The sequence below is a fragment of the Adiantum capillus-veneris genome, chromosome 8 (genome assembly GCF_014529385.1).
Source record: "Adiantum capillus-veneris isolate H3 chromosome 8, ASM1452938v2, whole genome shotgun sequence".
Classification (NCBI taxonomy): Eukaryota; Viridiplantae; Streptophyta; class Polypodiopsida; order Polypodiales; family Pteridaceae; genus Adiantum; species Adiantum capillus-veneris.
In genome coordinates this window covers 48,530,460-48,555,802 of record NC_140938.1, presented here as the reverse complement: position 1 = coordinate 48,555,802, position 25,343 = coordinate 48,530,460, and the positions used below count along the sequence as shown (strand labels likewise).

Genomic DNA, 25,343 nt, shown 5'->3' with positions numbered 1-25,343 from the left:
TGGCTGTAACTCGTCGTTTGCGTGCTCCTCCCGAATGTGCAAGAGTTTCAATGGATGAATACATGCGTTTGCGTTCTCTTGCACCAAGGGGTGTTTCTTTCAAGTATGTGATGGTGTTGGTAAGCTTCTGGATGTGGGACTCCTTTTCTTTCATTTGTTGTTCAAGAGTTTTAACCACCCTATCCGAAGAGGCAACACTCTCTTGTAATGTCGTCGTCTTGAGGTGAAGAGCTTGACATTCGTGCATCCACATATGCAAAGAAGCACCTACACCCATACACAACCGCTTGCAATAGCCTAACAAGCCTGCTTCTCCCCTCCCAAGAAATTGAAGAAATGTGAAAAGGCTATTAAACGGTGGATGGAAGCGGCTTACAGGATCGTAAGGGTATAAATGGCCATCCACCCAAATGTCAACATTGGTCTCACAAGCGGTGCGACGTTCCTGTGATGACCTTTGATCACCCTCACTAGCGGTCTTCGGTGCAAATATCGTGGGTAAGCGAATATGTATGCTTTTGGTGTGCAGAGTACGTAGTGGTGGAAGCAAACCATTTGTGATGTCCATGAGCACCATGGAAGCTGTTGTGTGAGGAAGCAAATGATAAAAAGATAGAGGGAGAAGGGGAGGGAGGTTGAGGAAGATGGGAGGAGAGAAGGAGGGAGGGAGGGGGGGGAGGGAGAGATTAGGGAGGAGGAGGAAGGTAGGGGCAGGGAGGGAGAGGAGGGAGGAGGGAGGAGGAGGAAAGAACAAAATGTTTTTCACTTTTTGGGGAAAAAGATTTTTTTAAAAAATGGACTTTCTAAGCTTGTGGGTTAAAAAATGAGTCAAAAAATGATTTTTGGATATGTATATATGTTGGGAGGGAGTTTTAAGTTAAAACCAAGTAAAAATGATTTTTTTTTTTAAAAGTCAAATTTTGACTCTTAGTGACCCACGTTTTTGCTAATGTGGTCACACCCCTATGCTTCCTTCACTTTAAAAAAAGCTAGAGAGAGAAAGTAACCCCTTAGGTCCACATCCTACATTTGTCTTAAAAAAAGCTAGAAAAGCCTACTCAAAACTACCTTCTTCAATGCCCTTGCCCCCTAAACCCCACACAACATTAGCTTTAATCCCTAAAAATTAGGATTCCTTACAAGGCCCATGCAAGGTTCATATTTCTCCTAATGTGTGTGTGGTGCAGTGCGTGTGTGCGAGGAAGTGGAGAAGTAAGAAAGCGGTGATGTGTGGGTGGAGAAACCTCTAAGAAGTGTGGAGATCCTTATTCTTTTAGATATAATAAGAATAAGGAAAAGATCACTGGCAGCTGAACACCAGGCGTACAGGCCCAAGTAAAAGTGTTGTGGCGCAATGCTTTTACCCCAACAATACAGATTTGCAAACCATTTTGATGCTCAAACTGCAATTTGTTGCATATAATAGCTTTGATTAATGAGTTGTTTGGATGAGCTCGGAGAGCACTTTAAAGAGAGGGTTTCCAATTAGTGAGCAAAGAAAATCGAGCAAAGGCAATTTTCTAGGAAATATGAGCAACACCCTTAACAAATTGATGCGAGAACAAGGTATATTGAAGAAAATAATCATGTCATGCTGGATTTGACCACACAACAACTCAATGCAATAGGGTCGTATATTTAAAATTGTCACAAAGCAACGGAGGATATAGTATCTAAAACCTCCTTACATGTTTAGGTTCTAGAAAAATGGTAAAGTCACTGAAGTACATATGAAGTGGTTGATTATGGGTGCATCAAAAACACCAAAAAAGGTTAAAACTAACAAACTTCCACCAATTCTATGAGGCCACTCTTGTATCTACTAAGACTTGAAAAAACTCCACCTTTGTAAGTACAACTTGATGCACAAACTCATGGGCAACGGAGTCCAAACCAAGGACACAAAAGAACACAATGTTTGGTTGCTCTTAAAATTCTTTCCTCGCATTGAAAGATCAAAAAATGTGCACATAGACCAACAAAAAGCACTACATGTTGGAACCTTATAGAAGTGCAAGGCTTTAGGGTTGACATGATGGACCTTTTTTTGAGGCTAATTGGCATGCTCTTTTTTACTCGGACATGTAGCGGGCCAGCTTACAACAACCGACATTGAGGAAGCTTGGATGAGAAACCATCTTCCTTTAACTCTTTCTGGGCTTGCAAAGTTGTTGCAAAGTTGTTAGGAGCTCATATGTGACAATCTGCAAGGGGACCAGCTAAAATATTCATACATCTAGAGATGTCACGATCATCAAAGGGGATGCTGATAGATGATGATAGCATAATTCATATCGCGTGCCATGATCGAAAAAAGCACAGGGTTAGCACATCCTCAAATTTATCTTCATCCAGGAAGACTCACTAACAAGAACTCTACACGCACTCCATCTCACCACATGGCTATGAGCATGGGAGGCATCCGAAGTATGTGTGTAAGATTTGAAAGCTATTGTATGGGCCAAAGCCTGCAACTATTGGTGTTTACACGTCACTCGAGAGTGAGGAAGAGGAATTATGATTACAATTCTATATGTTGGTGATCAGGGAAAGCACAGGGTTAGCACATCCTCAAATTTATCTTCATTCAGGAAGACGCACTAACAAGAACTCTACACGCACTCCATCTCACCACATGGAGGGGAGACAAATAATAAATTAAGTAGTCTCTGTGAGATTCCTATAGAAGTTGCTCTCATGGTCGGAGGCGAAGAAGAGTTTCACATTGTTGCAACCCACAAGGTGCGCCTTCGCACTTGTGGCAAGAGTGTAAAGAAATTGTTTTAGATAGCACTACATGCCTAGTGGTTTCATTGAGTGACTCTAGATAAGCTCAACACCAAGATTTTAAGAGCTAACCAGGCTTGCACACCATGTCAAACCTTTATTGCACTCATACAAAAGGGTGTGCTCACATAATTCAAGGCAATAATTTGCAAGCATTTGATGAGGAAGAATTTGCAATGCCATGATATCCTACTAGCTCCGTTGTTGATGTCAGTGTGGAAAAACTCGAGGTAGATACGTATGAGAACAAGATGAATGTCGGGGAGGGAGATGTGCGCACACTGCGATTTTGACATGCCACATGTAAGAAGCATGCTTTGCAGATTAGGGGACCTAGAGATAGTAAGAATCTGGCATGTTCTAGTCTCTTTCTGCTCCTCTTCCCTTCCTTATACAGAGACCATATCTAAAATGGCCTCGTTGCATTGGATGTGATTCATGCCTTCAAGCAAGCAAGAAGGATTTCTCAATAGTAAATTTGAGGGCATCTCCTCGTGTAACTTTTGCGTATAACTTCTGCGTTAAATATTTCTCTCCCTCGCCCCCCCAACACTTCGTCCCTACCTTGTAAAACCTGCCGTAACCAGTCCGCGCCGGTGCAGACTGGTTCGAGGCTCTTCTAGCAAGTTCAATTATACAAAGCAGGTCTTTCTGTTTTTTATTTTTAATGTGGGCTCCAAAAGCAGTCTAAACCAGTCCGCGCCGGCGCGGACTAGTTCCAGCACACAACAAGGTAGGGGGTACCGGCTAGGAAAAATTCCGAAAAATGAAAGGAATCTTGGAAGGTGCCATGAGTGAGGGGCTCAGGATAGATTTCGAGCGCTCCCTCCAGCGTGGCAGGAGGGGGCCCATTGCCACCTCATTAGCACAAGAGATTTCTCTCAAAAGCTACACAGTGCAGTGCTCAAACTCTTGCTCGTGCCCCGTACGACCCCCAAAAGCCTACAAGTCGCCAGAAGGCAGTTTTCGTGGATTGTTAGAGCTTTTTTAGCACTCACTATCTTTATTTAGAGAGAGAGAGAGAGAGAGAGAGAGAGAGAGAGAGAGAGAGAATGAATTTTCCTAGCAAGGGCAAACTTGAAATTCTCCCAGCAGTCAAAATTTGAATCTTTTGCTAGTAATTACACTAACACTTTTGTAAATTGATGGGTTTCCTTAAAGGCAAGCTCAAAATCTAATCGAGATTTTATAATTTCAGTTGGTTAAAATAGGGTAAAGGTCGTAAATAAAAGACGGGTCTCTCTTCAGGACTCGTCGACCCCTTATTATTTAACTATGTGTGTGCGAGTTCTAGGACAAGCTCACCCATTTTCTTGGATATTGATTAGAGAAGCAGGGGGACGATCATGACCGTTGGATGTTGGGTTCAAGCCTCATTGTCTGCAACGTCTCTATTTACCCCCTTGATAGTCTTCTCAATCGTAACCTATTTTGTTACATGCAAAAACACACATCTTCTCATGCGAGTACTGATAGAGCTGGAAATTTTGTTGAGGATAAAAGTTCATTTGGATCAGCAAAAATTTGTCTAAAATATACTTTACATTGCCCTTGTCACATTTAGCATTTAATCAATTCTTGAAACTCTTCATAATATAAAGAGCCATTTGAATTAGCAAAAATTGATCAGAGTACAATTTTCTCCTTTAAAAGATCGTTAGGGTTCAAAATATTGTTTTTATAGAAAAATAGTTGTGCCAACTTACTAACCCCTTGGTTATCTGCCTTTCTAGCAACTTCTCTCCATAATAAGTTGAAGATTCCTTCTCCTAACTTGAAGAGCCATGGTGACCAGGGGGCAATGGAGCATTTGAAATACCTCATAGTCTCTCGCTAGAATGCCGCTTTGTTGCACTTTTGTATCACCTTCTTTTTGTATCCTCCTAGGTTCAAAAACCTCCACCTACTGCTAATAATTTATATATATAGGAAATCTCTCTTTAAAAAAACCTAGGTTTAGTAAAATCCCACCTACACATTTTTAAATTTTCCTCTAAATTTTAATTAAGAAAATCTACAATTATTCTCAATCTACCTTCAATTTCTTTTTAATGAAGAGTTTTCAAGTCTTAAGCCTTGGAGCAGTGTTTGGGAAAAATGTGTCTCGGCTTAATATCGTGCCGTTTTTCAATTTTGAGATTACCAATCAAGGTAAAAGGGAATTTCATCTTGGCAAACTCTCTCTCTCTCTCTCTCTCTCTCTTCTCTCTCTCTCTCTCTCTCTCACACACACACAGAGAGAGTAGTTCTGGAGGACGATTGTGACGTGATTACTAGCTTGGCAGCTTTTCATGGGTTCTGGAGGACGACTATGACGTTATGGAAAATTGACGTCGCGAGCATGGGGAAGATGCCAGGATGGCACAAGGACTTCAAGCGCCAGCTCAGCTGAGCGCTCGAAATTTATCATCAGCCTGAGTGCGGAGGCATTGACAGGCGCAATACTGAGGCGCACGAAGGCAGGTGGCAACTAGTGAATGTTGTTGTGGCAGTGAGGCAAGGGAGCAGATGTTATGTGTTGAGCGAGGAAGGGAGCAGAGCCCCGACGAGCAGCAAGCGAGGGAGAATCACAATATTATTTTATGTAAAAAGAGAGAGTCTAATAGATTTAACCAGGTAAGCGCAACAACTTCCTTAAGCTGCGCTCAATTCGCACTCCTGATTACAAGTTTTTGGAGTGCATCGGAGCCTCAAACTTCACCTCCTGAGGAATCTGAGGACATTCGAAGCAATATGCGTCCCTCTCCAATCGCCCACCAATGCAAAAAAATGCAATGTGGAAGGAAAAGGTTTTGCCAGGCGCAATATGAATTGGAAGCACAGAGCGAGTAAGGGTGGCGGGGTTGATGGTAGTAGCAATGGTGGTGTATCTAAGAGGAATGAAGCTGGCGCAACCAGCACGCGAGGCACTGATGAAGCCCGATCACTAGCTTCTTGCCATGCCTCCCTCTCTCTCTCTCTCTCGATCGCTTCTCAGCCCTTGTGCATACACTCTCTCTCTCTCTCTCTCTCTCTCTCTCTCTCATGTGCATATGGCACGAAGGGGCTTCATAGAAAGAAAATCAAACTACTGTGAATATCTCAGGCACAGAATGAAAATCAAAATGCTGCAGATATCTTGAGATCCGTGACAGCTATCGGCACCATATTCGGGATGTTGGTTTGTTCCCGGTCAGAGCTCTAATCTAATTGTAAGCACTATAAAGAGCTCTTCACGTTCCATGCATGTGTGTTAATTGGCTCCCTGGGATTCCTTTTCTTAATTTGCCTTGTATTCTTCCATCGCCTCTTCAATGGTCTTGGACTTGGATTCCAATCGATTTTGGCCATAAACCTTCCTGACAATCCCTACAAGGCAGGTGTTGTCAATGTACTTTGGTCACCACGGTCCTCAACCTCTTTATATTTCCCATTTTTTATTTGGACCAGTGTATGTAGAGCCGAGTCTTGCAGTAGATTTATAGATTATCGTTGTCTGAACGATGTTGGAGGAGGAAGAGTGAAAAAGAGAGAGAGGTTATACGTAGAAGTTATACGCAAAAGTTACATGAGGAGATGCCCTCAAATTTACTATTGAGAAATTCTTCTACTATAGGCATATCTACTATTGCGTATCTACATCTATTCTTCATATTACCAGGTTTGGCATGCTGGCATACACCTATAAGCACTCTTGAACCTGCTTTCCACCTTTTCTAGCATCTACTCTCTTTGGTTGCACCATCATTTCCCAACCCCTTGTTGAACATTCATGTTTATTCAAAAGCATGAATAGTGAACTTGAAATTGCAAAAACTAAGTAAACCACTAAGCAAAAGGAAAAATCAACTGCAATTGTATGTACAAAGATTTATTCTCGAATATTATAGAACTCCTTCAAGTGGGTTGCCCAACCCCTGGGTCACAATTTTCACCCACACTAACTCTTTATCAAAGTATAACTTGAGCCACACTCCATTGACTCTATGCCTAAGATGCTTAACACTTATCCACACAAGCTAATAAGTACCATTAGGAAAATGTGTGTGTACCTTTTATGAACCATTCCACTTCTTCTTAAGCTTCTTCTGGAGGGTGAAGTCAAGGTAGCTTTCACAATTCATTACCAATTTACCCTCATGTATCTTCTTCTCTGGCAAGCCTTGATTGAACTTGGCAACTTGTTTCTCTATGTGCTTCACATAATAATTCGTCGTTGCTTCTCTATTCATTTGTAATGTCTCAAGCCCGGGGGGTTCACTATGTGTAAAACTACCGCATCACGTGCGTTCAAAACATGTTTGTAAAACCCCTTATCTCTGAATTTTGTTAAGAATATAATGTACCCTTTTCTTTTAAAATCTGTAAGTTTTTTTCAAATTTGAAAAATAATGTCCAATTTCTGTATATATATTTCTGTAAGTTTCAAGAACTTTAAATACCCTTCTGTTGAACTCACGTGATAGGTTACATATTTATTAGGTGACCTCCCCAAGGTCTCAAGACAGGTGATCCTATTGTGCAAAACATCCTAATGAATCATGTTATCTCGCCATATACCTTTTAATGTATCTGATTGTGCATGCATAGGAAACATGGCTTCCTTGTCGTAAACCAGACCAAGCATAGTAAAACTAGTAGCAACTTGGTAAGATGTTCTATAAGCCCACAAACATTTCATACGATTCACTTCCCGTTCTTTGTAAGCATTTTAATGATCTACCAATTTTACTCTCAACCAAACCATTGCACTGAGGATGATAGGGTGAAGAAAACATGTATTGGTTGCCAAGTTTCTCAATTTTCACTAGATGAATATTATGATGTTGATGCTTAGCATGTAGATTCTTGAAATTTTGTTTCAAAGAACAACCTTTATCCTGCAACTCACATTGGCATGCTTGTATTTGCCATTTTTTATAGACTTAGTTGTTGATAAATAAAGATCGCAACATTTACTTATTGGCATATGGAAATTTTTTTGAGTCATTTAAAGGATGGTTTTGACTAATAATTACCAATTCTTGTACAATGTGCCTCACATGGACCAATGACTCTCTTCTTTCAACCATAAACCGTCTACCATAATCTGCACAACAACTTTTATGCATTGAGAAAAGCCAAACCACGAAAATATATGTCCTCTTGAGCATGAGCCAACAAAGGACGGATGACTATCTTAACTAGTTGAAAAACATCATAACTAAGATAAGCAATGTTAATGTGTAGAAATCTGGATTATGATAGAGAGGGGTCATCAATACACATGTTGAAACGAAGTTCCAATTATAGTGGAGAATGATCTGAAGCCCAAGAGAGTGATCCAACCACATTTTAGTAGTGAAGTTTTCCCATTATAGGACATTAAGAAGATACCATTGGCCTAATTTGACCCAATGATAACGCAAAGGATTGTGGAAAATAGTGAGATTAGGCTATTCAAATGATAAAGAAAACCATAAAACTTGCACATTATGAGAAGTGATTCAAGATTCCAATTAGCTCCCTCCAAGGAATTCATATGAGATATATGCAAGGTGAAAGCGAGGAAAATTGTTAGAATCCCCATGGATCAAAGCATTTGACAACCCATGATACGAAAGAAAATAATCCCACACGCATGCTCCTTGTGTAAAGAACTACGATGCCTATATCAAAGCAAAATCAAAAGCTCTCCACAAAACATATTGTCGACATCCAACAGTCATGTTTGTTATTTTATGCCAAACAAGGTTGCAATTCATGTCTGACGAGCATGGCTACACCTAGAAATCCAAGATCTTGCATAATAAATATCATATTCCTACAAAAAAAGCCATGTTGTACTCCTAGTGTGAGTGTTGATTGTGCTCTTGTAAGAATACGATATCTGGTTGTGTAATACAAACATGTTGCCAAAAAGCCTTAATTAATGTGCATGTAAGAGGCATTGTATAATAGAAGTAAGACACTTCAAAGGAGGAACTATAAGTATGTACATATGGTCAGAAGATAATCAAGCCCTTGCCGTATCCTTCGGGTCTTGATCCTCAAGAGGAGGACCCGGATCGCTCATGTATGGAGAATCAAATTCAAGAATTCATCTTTTAAGGACCTTTGTCCAAAGATTCTTGGAAGAGGTCAAAGGTAGCAAAGTCAAAGTCTCACCAGGAGTAGGAGAGAGGGCACTCCAATTGCAAGAGTGAATCGGCCGTTGCTTTGAACTGAACACCTTTTTAGGTTTCTACCATGTATCAGAGGAATGATCCTTTAGTTTCTCTTTCCCAGTGTCCTTATTCTTATTAATTAAAGGAGGATAGTGTACATGGGGCTGTGACTTGGATGAATCTTTTTCTTAGAGCAATGGTTGTTACATGGTGTGGTAGTTCATGGGGGTGGCTTTTTTCTCAAGCTTTCTTTATGCCACGGAATGATCCAGTTGATGTACATGTACTAATGGACACTCTGAAACTTTTTGGTTTGGCGACTCGATTGCCATGTGAACTTCAATAAGTCAAAGTTGCTCCTTCTCACTACCACTAATTGACATGCAATACTATGGCCTAGACAAATGTCCCTCCCACGAAAGTCGTTCGGCATTTGAGGATACCCTATTGGATAGAATGTGTCACTGACATAGCAAACTAATTGGGTGCAACGAAACTTTGTCATAAGATGTTTACTAAGATCTCAACTTGGCCATTGCATGTACGTTTAGGCATAGTGCAATCTATTATTATGGAAAATATTCAATTTACTTGCCTTTGCTTGGCCAATGCATGTATGCTTGTGCATAATGCAATCTATAACTATGGAAAATAATCAATTTTGCATGCCTTTGCTTCGCCATTTCATCTAGGCTTCCGCATAGTGCAATATATTATTATAGAAAATATTGAGTTTTACTAGTCTCTTGGTCTCTTAAGGATAATTCTGCTTTTATATCTCTAACACTATTGAACTACTCTAGAAGACGCATTCATATCATAAAGCTCTCCGTCTTCTTCGTATTGAAAGAATGTATTCCCCAAAAATGTATGGGGGTTGAATATTCTAAATATTCGGTTTCACATGTTAGCCAAAAAGTCCACTTTGTTTTTGGTTTATTTTTATTAGAAACAACCTTGGATTTGAATGCTTGTAGGCTTATGTGCTTCTACGCATATTAGAGCGTATGGTAATTGGATTGTCAACAATTGGGACATTCTGATGGGTGAGTTTCACGGAAAACTTCTAGGCTGCCTTTAAAACAAATACTCTTTCTGCGGAGATGTATTGTGGGAGTTCTACCTGTGGTCACTTTGCTCGTCAAAAGACATATTGTCCCCTCTCAGTTCCCCTATTGTCAAAATAGACAAGTGACTATGCCTCATCTCTTTTGACTTCTTTTGCATTCTAAAGAATTTTTCAATGTTTGTCTACTCAATTCCATGCTTGTTTTTCGGGGCAAAATTTTAGGAAATGGATCTTTGGTCATTTTCAAGCTTGATACACTACTTACTCTACATTTTTCCATTGGATAAGATTTTGGGCACATTGGATAATCCACAAGGAACTACATTTCCAACACCTAGCTTTGTGTCCCAACTTTTTCTAATCTTTTAGAATAAACTCATCCATTGAGTTTATTTTTCTTGTGCATACATCTTTTAAATAAATAGAAGAATGGTTTCACAAAAATAAAAAGTGTGTTCTTTTGTTGAGTTTTATTCTTTTTTTTTTGTGTGCGCACGCATAGAGGGGCGGGTGTAGTTTTAAACGATTTCCATGGTCCATCCTAGCCATCAATTATGTTACTTTTCCTTGTTTTCTTTCTAGAAAATGTGAGAGTATGTATTAGAAAGAGAAACCTTTTACAACACTAGGAATGTCTGATGCGCACGTCAAAGTTTGAAGCGTGCGGGAGGAAGAGAAGAAGTACATATTCTAGATTTTTGTAATATTTTTATAATGGACATGAGGTAGCCCACATGAAATATATTGGCCCAAAATATACACCCAAGATATGTAAGTGACAGCCCCCTCTGAGGTTTCTCCCTTTCAATCTACCCCATCTTTAGTGCTCTTTTTCTCAATTCAAAGTGCTTTATCTTCAATGTTTTGTCTCTTCCGAGTAAAATCTCTCTCTCTCTCTCTCTCTCTCTCTCTCTCTCTCTCGTATGATATCAAAATATTTAGAGTTGTCATATTGTTGCATGATCTCAGCGTCATCTTCTAATCTAAGACTGACAACAAAGCTTGTCCCATTTTTTATTTTTTTTTCAACACACCAGAGTGGTCTGGCAAGGGCCGAGTACCATCGGTCAGGTAGCTTGTCCCATTTTTTAAGTCCCTTCAATCAAATACGAGAGAGAGAGAGAGAGAGAGAGAGAGAGAGAGAGAGAGAGAGAGAGATGTATGTAATTTAGTTTTTGTCCTCCATGGCGGAGTAGGCCACAAACCTTGCACGAATGTCCACAATCAAATCAGCAATCTTTCTAATCTTTTGCTTATTCTTTGAATGCATAACATTCAAATCTATTATCATCGACTCAGAAATTTAATAAGGTAAACAACGTTACAAATCAGCATACATGCTATGAATTCATGAACTTGATGCATATTTTTTGCCCAAATACACACTCCTACTTTAGCAACACAACATGGCTTACAGAAGGTCACTTCTCATTGAACAAAACCCAAAATTAGATGTGCACTGCAAGTCACAGCGAGATTCTTGTACCATGATCCATTGAAAATGAACAGGTCTTTCTTCTGAGGATTAATATCAATCAGGTAAACATCCGCTATGGACGCATCCATCTTCCTTCCATCCAATGCCATACTAGTACAGATTTTACAAGCATAAATCATACCTAAGCTTCAAGGTACCTACATAATTTTTTGGATAGTGAGTACGCTATTTCCAACACTAGTGGCAATCCATGAAATGAGATGAAGTAAAAATTCCACTATAGCATTACATGCTTTTGAAAAGTAAGGCAGACTGTTTTACATGAACCCTGTAATTTATGCATGTGTCACCTAAATTTGATTAGAATCTGGCATGTACAAAAGGAATGCCCTCATGAATTCACATAGTTCCCTCAAATCTAGCGACCCATACAAATAATAATATGTTCTCCGAAGTGTTAGAAGGCTTTTTGTACACCTAAGCTCCACCTTGACCTCATCATAATACTGGCCTCCATCATCATACACATGAAATTCACAAAAAGGAAAAAGGTTCCCTGCATACATTACTTTAGACATTTTACACAAGACACTGAGCTTCATGTTAGACCAGCTCTTTCACTAGTAGTTCTCAATCGATCATCCCTTCGCTCAATCTTACCCTACTGGATGTAGATGTGGCACACTTCGAAATGATACATATCACCTCAATTGTCCAAAAGAACAAGAAACCCTACAAGCTTACTCTTCCTCAAGCCTGGCTGAGACCGTGGCCAGCGAAAAAGCATTTGTTTTGCGCTTTGCCGTCATCACCTTGTTCACCAAGAGCTTCCACTTTGTTTCATCTTTCTTGCTTTGCTGTCCTAGCTTGTCTTGAAAGTGACTGCATTTTAAGGAAACCAAGATGTGCGAGTGCAAACAATGGCAACCAAAAGGATACATTACAAAATAGATCAAGCAGAAAAACAGCTTCCCTCTAATTTTTCGAGAAGGAATAGGACAGCAATAAGTTGATTTGTAACAAAACCGAAGTGATTATCTGGTGAAACCTCCAGCATAATTAGGAATATAGGATGTGAATGGTTTGTTACACACGCACCCACACATGCACATGTGTGTGTGCACCCACACGTGCACACACACACACACTTTTTTTTTATAAATCTCTTAGATTAATTTACAAGTGGGAAACCTCAAGACGAGGAAAACCCATCAGAAAGATCATATACAAACAGAGAGCACGCAAGTGTTTTCCTAGGAAAAGGGTCTAAAAACAGTCAAAGAAAATCCTATAAGCATCAAGGGAGATGTCTCCAACCTCATACGCATAGTGTAACAATTGTCTAAGCGACAACTTGAAGTAGTGGAAAGGATTAGCAAGGTAACTATGGAACATCCGAAGGTTACGATGATGCCATAGAGCCCACAAAGCCCAAATCTGACCCAACTGAAAAAGACCTCAAACTGAGAATGTTGAGGCTGGAGCACTCCAAAAACCCACAACCGCCTATGAACGGTGGCTGAGGGGAATCAAAGTCGTAGAGCAGCCGAGATCCAGCAATAAAATGTACAAGAGTGACAACAATGCCAGAGCAAGTGTACCACTGATTTGTCAGTAGCATTGCATCGAGGACATGAAGGTGTCGTGATATGCCGTACATGTAGGAAACAACCAACCGGTAGAGCACCAACCAAACACCGCCATAGGAAAATGCGCTCCTACAAAGGTAAACGATTCTTTCAGATATGAAACAAAGTGCACTTCCACCACAAATAAGATTTGTGAATTGACCATTAAGTGGTTGCCATGCTGCACTATCCAAGCATCAGAGTGTAAGAATGCATAAACTGAGGCAGTCGATATGCAAACAAAACTAGTGATGGAGATGCGCCAATCCAACAAACAGGAATCCATTGTGCATGGAGGTATTGGGGCCAAATCAACAAGCATGAGCTGAATCTCCCGCCAAACATGACGATAATGAGGACCCAAACCAAGGTGCTGAGCTGCATCGTGAAAGGAAAGAACAAGCTCGTCAGAATCAACCACCTGATCAAGCTGACACGATCCTTTTTGAGAGAGAAAATAAGCTTGATGAGGAGCTTGCTGAACCAGAGTGGATGAGAATACCCTATTCCAATGGATATTCTCTGATCTGAGAGAGTTTCCAGAAGGGGAGTAACAACCGTGCCATGATAAATGCGCAGTAACAGTCCTCCAATCAGCTATAAGGGAAGAAGCAAATGGTAAACTTGGATTATAACCTTCAAGCTTGCCAAATATAACCTCCCAATACGATGGATGATGCCAGTGACGAAAAGTAGGTGTAACAATATTTGCACACAAATGGGAAAACATGAGAGTCCAAGGTTGTTGTTGGGTGACCAAAACTAGTAATAACATAGCTTTCCTGGCATAAATTTGTCTCCGCAAATCCAAAATATTCAGCCCTCCAAGGCGTTTATGAGTACATATCTTATTCATAGAGAGAAGCCTCAGGTCCTTGCATTGAGAGGAAGTGCGCTAGAAGCAGTGTGCCATAAAAACGCGTTTCGGCCCTCTGAAACCCCGAAACGGCCGAAACGTTTCGACGAAACGGGCGAAATGAGTTGACTGTTTTTTTTGGCCCCCTTTTGACCAATTGACCTTAAACAACCCATTTGGGGATTTTTAAAGCCAGGCCGCTTCACAAAATCGATACGTTGTTACTCGTGACTTAAGTCTCACATCCAGATTTTGGTATTTCACATGTTTTAACAGGTAAATTTATATGTATATTCAATGTATAATTATAGGTACATACATGTAAAAGGAAACATGTGTTTCGCTTTCTTTGAGCCTCGAAATGAAACGTTTCAGAAACCTCGAAATCCCAAAACGTACGAAACCCGAAAACGTTTCATGTCACACTGGCAGAAGTGCTCCAGAATGTGTGACATGAGGCACTTCAATCTTTGTTGTGACCAAGAAAAAGGGGCAAATAAAACAACACATAGCCTATCATAATACATTGAACAATTCTGAGACCCACATGCAAGGGCCAGGGAGATAATTTCCAATAATGTAATTTGGATTCAAGACGCTGCCAAACCCAATCAATTTTGTGCTTAGCAGATACATTCCAACCCGCTGGGTATCCCAAATGACGCAATAGAGTGTGGGCCCTGGGGGCAGATAATTTCACCCGACCATAATAACTTGTGCCATTCATAAGCATTCAAAGGGAGTAACTTAGATTTGCCCGGAGATTAACTTTCAGCCCAGCCGTCAATGCAAAAAGGTGGAGAGTATGCATAATTTGTTGTACATCATTATAATGATTAGATGGTGCAAATAAAGAGTCCTTCACATAGGCTTGACCGATGCAATGCTTCCCAGATGGTAATTTCAGACCATGCAATGCACCAACAAAAGTCGCAAACTCTAAATACATAAACAAAGGATGAGAATCAATAGCATAAAGCAAAGCATTGAGACCGCATCCTTGTCTAACACATGGACCGAGAGACCAAGGATCGGTAAGGAAGCCATCCAATAAACCAGCGGAAGTGCTATAAGCATAGAAGAAATAAATGACCTGTTTAATTTTAGATCCAAATCCAAGTCTTTGCATTGCCTCAGCAATATAAACCCATAGGACCGTATCAAAGGCCTTTTCTATGTCTATGTGCATAATCAATACATCTTGTTGAGTGTACTTTGCATCTTCTATTCCAAGAATGACATTTGCCAAGTTATCAATAATTTGGCCACGTGGAATAAAACCATATTGAGATTGATGAATGCCAAGAATGACATTTGCCAGGTTATCAATAATTTGGCGAGGTGGAATAAAACCATATTGAGATTGATGAATGCCAATATGTAGATAATCTTCTATATGGTTAACAAGCATCTTAGCCATTAATTTATAGACTACAGGCATGAGAGTAATTGGCCGCCAGTGTGAGAACTCCTCGCATAGAGTTTGTTTCTATCACGTGCACATCTACCCCTATGTTGCAAAGTTGAACCCAATACTCATACATTTTCACAAAACATACTCGCACGTATTGTATGTAACATTTTATAATTTCTCGCATGTGGACAAGCTATACCTACTTCTGGGGTTTAGGTAGCCTAGGAAGTAATTCAGCACCCTTGTGAACCTGTACGCAAGCCGTGCATGTCCACGCACTTAGAGTAGCTATGTACCCTCTGATTGCACAACCCATCAGTACCCAGCATGAGCATTTTCCACCGCATGAACCATTTTTTAGCCCAACGTACATATGAACCACCTCTTGCACTTATGTCACGTGACACATCCCAACCCTATGTGTCCGTGGACAAGCTACACCACAGCAAGGTTCAATCAATCCGATCAAGTTAGATGAGCAGTGATCTGGCACTTTTGTGAGTCTATTCATAGACTGTGCATGCCCCGTCACTTAGCATAGATGCATATCCTTCGGTTGCACACAGCATGATCATCGGAATTCCCATCAGAATCCATTAGCATCAGTCAGGGGAATTTTCCAGTGCATTTAGCCTATTTTCCTATTTATTGGGATTTTCACTTATTATTAAGTGACTTTCCAACAAAAGTAGGTAGGGCAATTTTGCTAAGTTAATATATAAGCAAACCAAAGTTCACACTTTTTGGCAGAAGAGGCAGCAGGAGCAACTTGCTTAACATGCAACTTCTCAACAAGACCAACCCCCGCGACTACTCTGGCGTTTTCTCCACAGAAGACCTAGCATTTTTGCATCAGATCAGCCTTCGCGATTTGTGCATAGCAGATCAGCCCCGGCGTCATCACGACACAGCAGATCAGCCTAGCGTTTTTGCATTTGCAGAACCCCGGCGACAACAGGACCAATTTCAGCCCCTGGCGTTTTTGGATTTCAGCAGCAAATTAAGACCGGCATTATTCACCTAAAGTGTAGCAGATTCAGCCCGTAAAGACCATCAGTTTTCAGCCCTAAGAAACCTCATTTTTCAGCCAAGAAAACGCAGCCAAAACACTCATTTTCAGCCACCGAAACAGTCCCGAAATTCAGTGATTAGAAGATCTCAGATTTCAGCCATCGTCATCACCGTCGTCGTCATCGGCATAGACCAAGTTGCATAGTCCATTGCATACGCATTGTACACCTTTGTGCAATCAAAGAATAGACCACTCTCGTCGACGAGAGTGGGGCCTTCGGAGGAGGGTTTTACAACCTCTCGGGTGTCGTATCTCTTCTCTCTCCTTCTCTCAGTCTCATTCACTTGCACGCACAATCCACTCACTTTGTTCGTGATCATAGCACTCTCCATAAGACGGAAAGCTCTCTCTTTCCCTAAAGAACTAAAAGGAACCTTGAGCAATAAAGATCACTAATCTTCAGAAAATACAACATTCATTCCGTTGCACCTAACATTGGTATCAGAGCTTTGGAAGTGTTCTGCATTACTCAAGGAAAGAACCACAAGAACCACAAGAACCACAAGACTTTTTTTGCTTGTTGTGATCGCACGAACCCAAGTTTACTTGGGCGTGGCGATTCCTAATCGTGTTTTGTTGAAGAGTGACAGGAATCCCAAGAAAGAAGGGCTTGTCCAGCCTCCCCTTGTGTCTCTTTTCACTCATTGAGAGCGGACCGTGCACTTAGCGGCCGGCCAATCGACGTGAGGTGGGAAAAAGAAACCTTGATGTGAGCGCAAGGCCGCCAAGGGGTGCGCCCGTAGAAAAGGGTAGAACTCGGGTGAAGAGAAGATCCTTCTCCAACGCGATTTGCAAGCGAAAGAGCACCTCAAGAACCCTAGATTCTCACGAATCAAGGACCTCAAGAACCCAAATTCCTCGTGAACTTAAGAACCCAAGACCCCCAAGAACCCACAAGAACCCACGACTTCAGAATGGTCATCACTCGAAGCGGAATGGATACTTCGCTTGGAGGTGATGAGCATGAGAGAGGCGAAGAAGAATTTTCCACACCAGGAGGTTTTTCCCACCCTCCCCCTTCACCATCTACGACAAAGATTGCACTAACTCCTATGGAGAAGTTGGAACAAGAAAGAGAAGCAAACAGAAAAGCCTACGAAGAAGACATGGCAGCCATCGAGCGTAAGTACCAAGAAAGAATGGCATCCATAGCGCGCGAGAGCAAAGCAAGACAAGCAGAATTTGATCGCGAGATCAAAGCAAGAAGGGAAGAGCGCTTGCGACTCTTTTCTCCAGCTCAGGCACAGATGCACCAGAATCGGGAAAAGGAGACTCTCTCAGTCTCTTCTTCTCCAAAGCATGAAACACAGGATTTGCATGATTGTGTGAAGCATGATGATGATTTAATTGACAATGACTTGCATGATGTTTTGATTGACAATGATTTGCATGATGAGAAGCATGATGAATTGGATGCCAATGATAAGCATGATGATTTGAATGATAAAGACAAGCATGATGATTTGCATGATGATCAAGATGTGATTTCTCACAAGCATGATGAGTTGCATGAAGATGATGTGATTGTTCACAAGGATGATGTGTTAGTGGATGCTTTTCCTAGCGAAACTAACCTCGTGGTAGATTCGATCAATCACGAAGATCCGATCTTGGCTTTCGGGTCGAGGTCTAAAGAACCCCCACAAGATGATTCGATCATTCAGGAAGAAGCGATCTTGGCTTTCGAGTCGAGGTCCACAGATCCCCCACAAAAAGATTCGATAGATCCCGAAGAAGCGATCTTGGCTCTCAAGCCTTGGTCCAGAGAACCATCACAGGAAGTATTATGTGTTCGCATGATTGATATGCACGCATTGTTCGAGTGTTTCATTCGTGAAGGTTTCCTGTATTTTAGTCAGCATCGTTATGTGATCCCTTTTCCTAGGCATGACATATTGTATGTTGAGCACGTTTCTCTCATGGATGGGCACGAATGTATGCGGATTGTTCATGAAAAGTTTGTATGTCACGAAGTCACATTCCATGTCTCTTCCTTGGCCTGACACAGTTTCCGAAAGATCACATGATTGTATGAGCACCAAGCATGGGCATTTCCATTGTGATTTGCCACAGTTGATTGATTTCAATCAAACAGAAAAGATTCGACCTCATTGTTTGCATGTGTTTGATGAACGAGTTGTCACTTCGTCTATTTGTTCATCTACATTGCATACAAAGTCTTTAGAGAAGACAATATTTTTTTCGTTCACTTTACATGGAATGGGTATGTTCATGGTTTTGTGTTGGAGTTGGTTTCAGGAATTTTCAGCCATGGAGATTCTTGAAGACGAAAGAAGCAAATCTCTAGACGAAGTTGACGCAAGAAAGGAGATTCAAACGACTTTGTGTCGCTTTCGGCACGGCCCAAAGAAGCAAGCATTGCAGACCTTTATGAAGTTCAAGTACCGCAGGACCCACACATCAAAGTGGGCCGGCGAAGAGTCCCTTCCAGGATTCTGGATGCTATTGGCGATCTCCCTCGACGCATACAGTTCGGTACCAATACCTCACTTTGAAAAGGAGGGGATGTCACATGACACATCCCAACCCTATGTGTCCGTGGCCAAGCTACACCACAGCAGGGTTCAGTCAGTCCGATCAAGTTAGATTAGCAGTGATCTGGCACTTTTGTGAGTCTATTCGTAGACTATGCATGCCCAGTCACTTAGCATAGATGCATATCCTCCGGTTGCACACAACATGATCATCGGAATTCCCATCAGAATCCATTAGCATCAGTTAGGGGAATTTTCCATTGCATTAAGCCTATTTTCCTATTTATTGGGATTTTCACTTATTATTTTTAAGTGACTTTCCAACAAAAGTAGGTAGGGCAATTTTGCTAAGTTAATATATAAGCAAACCAAAGTTCACACTTTTTGGCAGAAGAGGCAGCAGGAGCACCTTGCTCAACAGGCAACTTCTCAGCAAGACCAACCCCCGCGACTACTCTGGCGTTTTCTCCACAGAAGACCTAGCGTTTTTGCATCAGATCAGCCTTCGCGATTTGTGCACAGCAGATCAGCCCCGGCGTCATCACGACACAACAGATCAGCCTAGCGTTTTTGCATTTGCAGAACCCCAACGACAGAAGGACCAATTTCAGCCCCTGGCGTTTTTGGATTTCAGCAGCAAATTAAGACCGGCATTATTCACCTAAAGTGTAGCAGATTCAGCCCGTAAAGACCATCAGTTTTCAGCCCTAAGAAACCTCATTTTTCAGCCAAGAAAACGCAGCCAAAACAGTCATTTTCAGCCACCGAAACAGTCCCGAAATTCAGCAATTAGAAGATCTCAGATTTCAGCCATCGTCGTCACCGTCGTCGTCATCAGCATAGACCAAGTTGCATAGTCCATTGCATACGCATTGTACACCTTTGTGCAATCAAAGAATAGACCACTCTCGCCGACGAGAGTGGGGCCTTCGGAGGAGGGTTTTACAACCTCTCGGGTTTCATATCTCTTCTCTCTCCTTCTCTCAGTCTCATTCACTTGCACGCACAATCCACTCACTTTGTTCGTGATCATAGCACTCTCCATAAGACGGAAAGCTCTCTCTTTCCCTAAAGAACTAAAAGGAACCTTGAGCAATAAAGATCACTAATCTTGAGAAAATACAACATTCATTCCGCTGCACCTAACAACTTATTTATTGATAAGTGACTTAATTACCAGATCATGGGGTTGTAGGGAGCATTCCTCGACCCAGCTTCATGCAAGTATATAAGGAACCCTAGCACTGACATCTCTCAACAGAGGAGCAGAGCAGAGAGCCTCTCAACAGATCAGCCCTTTACGTTTTTGCATCAGTAACCAGCCTTGGCGTTTTCACATCGAGCGACCAGCCTTGGCGTTTTGCATCCACGCTCATCCCTGGCGTTTTTGCATCAGCATTCAGGCCTTAGCCTCACCGCACAGTACCACTTTCCCGCACCAGATCCTCAGCCATCGCCGTCAGATTCAGCCAGTGTTTTCAGATTTCAGCCACCAGCATTTTTGCATAGCCTCGTCTTCGTCGCCGCCGGAACAGTTGCACATTAAGCCCTGGACCAGCGATCAGTTTTCAGCCAGCTTCAGCCCTAGAGTTTTTCATATTCAGCCTCTAGCCTTCGTCGTCGACATCGTTGTCGACAAGTACCACAACATCTAGAAGCATTGTACCAGACCTTGTGCAATCTAAAGCAAATACCTCTCTAGCAAAAGAGAGGGGGGCCCTTGGAGGGGGGTTTTGGACCCCATCTAGTGTCGTCTTTTCTCTCTCTCTGGCACTCTCATGCACTTTGCACTCACAGTTTTCCATCTCTTTGTCTTGGTCATTGCACATTCTCTCTCTAAGCAAGGAAGGCCCTCCCTTCCACTAAGTAAAAGGAACCTTGAGCACTCACTAATCACTCATCCTAAGCTTACACCATCATTTACTACCGCTGCACATTACATTGGTATCAGAGATCTTTGGCAGTGTTCAATATCATCACTCAAGGAAAGAAGCACAAAGAACCACATAAATTTTTTTGGTTATTGTGATCGCATGTAACCTAGGACCACTTGAGCATGTCGATCCCTAATCTGTGTTTTTGAAGAGTGACATGTAACCCAGGAAAGAAGGGCTTGTCCAGCCTTCCCTCGTTCCTCTTTTCCACTCATTGAGAGTGGACCTTGCACTTAGCGGCAGGCCAATCGACATGAGGTGGGAAAAAGCAACCTTGGTGTGAGCGCAAGGCCGCCAAGGGTGCATTTGCAGGAAGGAGTTGAGCTTGGGTAAGAGAAAAGCCTTCTTAAACAGAGGTTGCAAGCCAAGAACCCTGAGTGCTTAAGAACCTCGAGTACTCGAGAACCCCAGAAACCCCGAGTACCCACGTACTCAAGAACCCCAAGAACCCAAGAACCCCAAGAACTCAATGCATGGTCATCACACGAAGCGGAATGGATACTTTGCGTGAAGGTGATGAGAGTGGAATTGGAGAAGACGAAGTTTCTACACCGGGAGGATTGTTCCCCGATCCCCCCCCCCCATCCCCATCTACGCCACGGATTGCACCAAACCCATTGGAGGCTTTGGTCAAGTCGATGATGGAGATGATGCTACAACAAGAGGCGCAACGCGCCACCATGGACGGCGACCGTGAAGAAAGAAGGCCAGCTATGGAGCTTGAGTGTGAGCAAGCACGCTAAGCTCAACGCTTAAGGGCCGAAGAAAGAAGGGCAGCTATGGAGCTCGAGCATGAGCAAGCACACGAGGCTCAACGCATAGCGACCAAGGACAAGCGAGCGGCTATGGAGTTAGAACGAGAGGCGCAAAGGGACCAACGCATGCAAGAGTTGGTCCTACAAGTACTCTCCACGAAAGGCGAGCCACTCAAGGAGGTCGGCAAGTCATCACGTAGCAAAAGGTAGAGGCGATGACTCCAATAATCCAGTCACTGAGAAGTTGATATTTAGTAAGTATGATGGTAAGATGGATGCATCTTTGATTCATTCATGGTTGCATCAATTTAATGCTTACTTTGCGACTAACAAGAAAGCAAGTAATAGTAAAGTTTTGACGGCTGCCATGTATCTAGCAAGTGATGCCATTAATTGGTTTCAAGCTTGGCAGGAGTCACAGTTGGCTGAGCATCTTGAGCATGCCAAGGAAAGCGTACCCCTCTCTCAGTTGGGGCGACTTCCAAGACAAGCTCAAGGATCGCTTTATGCCACCGCAGTACCTAGATCGGTTAATAGAAGATTGGTGTGGTCTTAAGAAAAATGGCACTCCTGTTATGTCTTTTTCTAACCGTATTTTGCACATTGGTGTCCAATTGCGCAAATCGGATGCTGAACCAAAGAAGACTTTCCTTTTTGGATTAGATGAGTGCATCAAGTTTGATGTGCAAGTCTTCAAACCTACGGACTACAACACCGCAGTGGTGATAGCTCTCACCCAAGAAATAAAGCACAACAAAGGCAAGCCTAAGGAGGCCAAGTCGTCTCAAAGTACCTCTCAGAACCCACTGAATGGTAAGAGCAGAAAGACCAATGGTAAGCATAACGGTAACTCTTCTTCTCAATCTTCTTCCACACCTAGAGCACAGAACTCTCAAAATGAGCAACAAATCTCAAGATAAACCTAAGTTGTCACCTGATAAAAAATCTGCTCAAGAAATCTTAGGAGGATGGTTAACTTTGGACGAAAGAGCCGCTTATGGCAAAGAAGGAAGATGCTAGCAATGTCACACTAAAGGTCATGTGAAGAAAGATTGTCCTAAGATAGGACCCCCAGAATCAACCACAGAATCCACATCGTCTGTCAGTACCTTGATTAACCCTGAACGTACACCACACATTTTTTTATGAGCACCTTGATGAGTCTCTCTGTAAATGTTATGGTCATGTGAATGGTCAAAGTGATGTGGTTTTGTTTGACTCTGGCAGTATCCATGATGTGGTCAATGATTCTCTTGTAAGGAGAGCTCACCTAGAACCTATTCCAGCGGCTCCTATCGAGGTGTGTGGTTTCGCTCCCGGCATGCACTCTTTAATCACGCATGAATGTCCTAGTGTGCTAGTCTCTATTCAGCATGCATCTTTCCGTCGAAAATTTGTTGTTTCTCCTCTCTCATGATGTGATGATTTTCGGCATTAAATGATTTCATGAGCATGCTCCACTCTTTGATTGGAAAGCAAACACGCTCACTCTCTCATCGGAAGGTTCCTCTCCTGTGGTCATCCGTGGTGAGCAGGGTCTCCATTCTTTACCTCTCATTTCTCATGTGCAGGCTAAGCGTGAGTTACGACGAGGAGCTCATGCGGCATTCATCTATGCCACTCAAGTGACGGAAGACCTCAAGACCTAAATGATACTCACGTTTGTTTCAGTAGTATGAGCATCTTTTTTTGCAAGATGATCTTCCACCCCGTCTCCCTCCCGAACGTCCAAAGGATCATCGCATTGAACTCATGGAGAGAGTACAGCCCATCAGTAAGGCTCCCTACTAATTGAACAAGTCTCAAGAAGCAGAGTTAGAGCGACAACTCACTGAGTTAGTGGCCAAGGGTTTCATACGTCCTAGTGTAAGTCCTTTTTGCTCCTATTTTGTTTGTTCGCAAGAAAGATGGGTCGTCTCGTTTGTGTGTAGATTACAAGGCACTCAACAAGATCACCGTGACGAACAAGTTTTTGATGCCTTGCATTGAGTATATCCTCGATAGGCTCAATGCCGCATACGTTTTTAGCAAAGTCGATCTCAAAAGTGGGTACCATCAGGTCAAGGTATTCAAGGACAACATATATATTCAAGGTCAAGGTATTGAAGGGCAACATATATAAGATGGCTTTCTGCACAAAGTGGGGGCACTAAGAGTATGTTGTTATGCCTTTTGGATTGACAGGTGCCATGGGTACGTTCAACCGTCTCATGGTAGGTCGTTTTGGTGACATGATTGGCGTGTGTTTTTTTATTTTCTTAGATGACATTCTCATTTTTTCTGCCTCATGGGAACAGCATGAACAGGATGTAGAAAGGGTTTTAGCCAGTTTAGATGAGTGTTAGTTGTACATTGCAGCTAAGAAGCCAGAATTTTTTCTAATTGAGGTTACTTATCTGGGCTATATCATTTATGCAAACGGTGTCAGGTTGGACCCTGCAAAGGTAGAAAAGGGTTGTAATTGGCATTTGCCCAAAACTGCATATAATGTGTCTTTTTTAGGTCTGTGTCAGGTATACAGTTCGCATATAAAGAATTTGGCACGCATTGCCGCACCCATGACTGATGTTTTGAAAGGAGCAAAAACTCGTCGTCGATGCGTTGTTGTTTTGCATGAGGCCACCATTGAGCCTTTTGAAGCTCTCAAGGTTGCAGTGACTGAGGCTACGTATCTCATCCTTGCCTCTTGGGATTACCCCTTTGAGGTATGGACGGATGCGAGCAACGTCGCCATAGGAGTTGTGCTGCAACAGCATGGCTGTCTAGTTGCATTTCTTGATAGGAAGTTAAACAGTGCTGAAAAGAATTACTTTGTGCATGATAAGGGACTTCTCTCTATCATTCATTCTCTCAAGCATTAAAAGGATATTTTGTATGGTAGAGAACCTAACATGGAGCACACGACCAGATTTCAGTAATAGCATCCTTGTCATGATTGCTTAACCCACGCACGTTGTATGAAATGCACTTCAACGAGTTATGCATCCTAATTGATATGAACAAGGGACAAAGAGACACAAAGCTTAGATGCTATTGTTCATGGGCACATAAGGGTGGATGAGGAGGTGCTGCATAATAGGGTTCTAACAAAACTGAGGGGAATGCACCGGGTAAGGGAGAGGCAAGCACTGAAGCATCCCCTGTGATGACTTCCTTATGAAAATGAACAACCTTGTCCCAAGCCTCTACCAAAGCCTTGTTATCATTACAAAGGAACTTGCTCTTTACCTTTATCTTTGCTTTTTTCGTTTTCTTTTTCTTTGCCTTTATCTTTTGTCATTGTCGAATCAACAAGTGTTGTCGACGATGCATGTTTCCCTTTGCCTTTATTTGCCCCATTCACCAATGTGTGAGTTGAGATTCCATTAATAGGGGCCTCATGTGCAGCTTTGGTTGATGATGTAGATTGAGGAGTAGGCACGGTTGAGGGAGGGGGTTGAAGATTCGGTTCAAGACATTCTGACTGCATGTGACCGAATTTACCACAACGGAAACAAGAGTCAACAAACTTGCCCCATTTTAGCTTGAACAATCTTTTACCAACCACAGGATCATCCGAATTCACCATAATGCCTGTTGGCGTGGGAATATGAATATCATGTCCCAGAGGATACAGAAACGATTGGTATTTACATCCAACTTAGGCGGGCAAATAGCCTTTCCAACTGAGCGGCCAATAAAGGAAGAAAGTGATGCCAGGTACGAGGAAAGTCGAACACTTCAACCCATACCGGGCATTTGTGTCGAATCCAACTTAGGCGGGCAAATAG

General features: G+C 42.1%; 1 protein-coding gene across 3 annotated transcripts in view; it reads right to left on the bottom strand.

Moving 5' to 3' along the window:
• Positions 1-11,348: 11,348 nt before the first annotated feature.
• Positions 11,349-25,343, bottom strand: part of LOC147452098 (BTB/POZ and TAZ domain-containing protein 3-like) — a 148,006-nt gene continuing 134,011 nt past the window's right edge. The window contains exon 6 of one of the 3 annotated variants that reach the window (XM_086517895.1): positions 11,349-11,616. In XM_086517895.1, the coding sequence (XP_086374021.1) occupies positions 11,601-11,616 (16 nt within the window). In that variant the 3' untranslated portion in view covers positions 11,349-11,600. Of the gene's footprint in view, positions 11,617-11,680; positions 12,302-12,415; positions 13,138-25,343 lie in introns of those variants that run through there. The other 2 variants (XM_086517894.1, XM_086517893.1) reach the window with 2 other exon arrangements.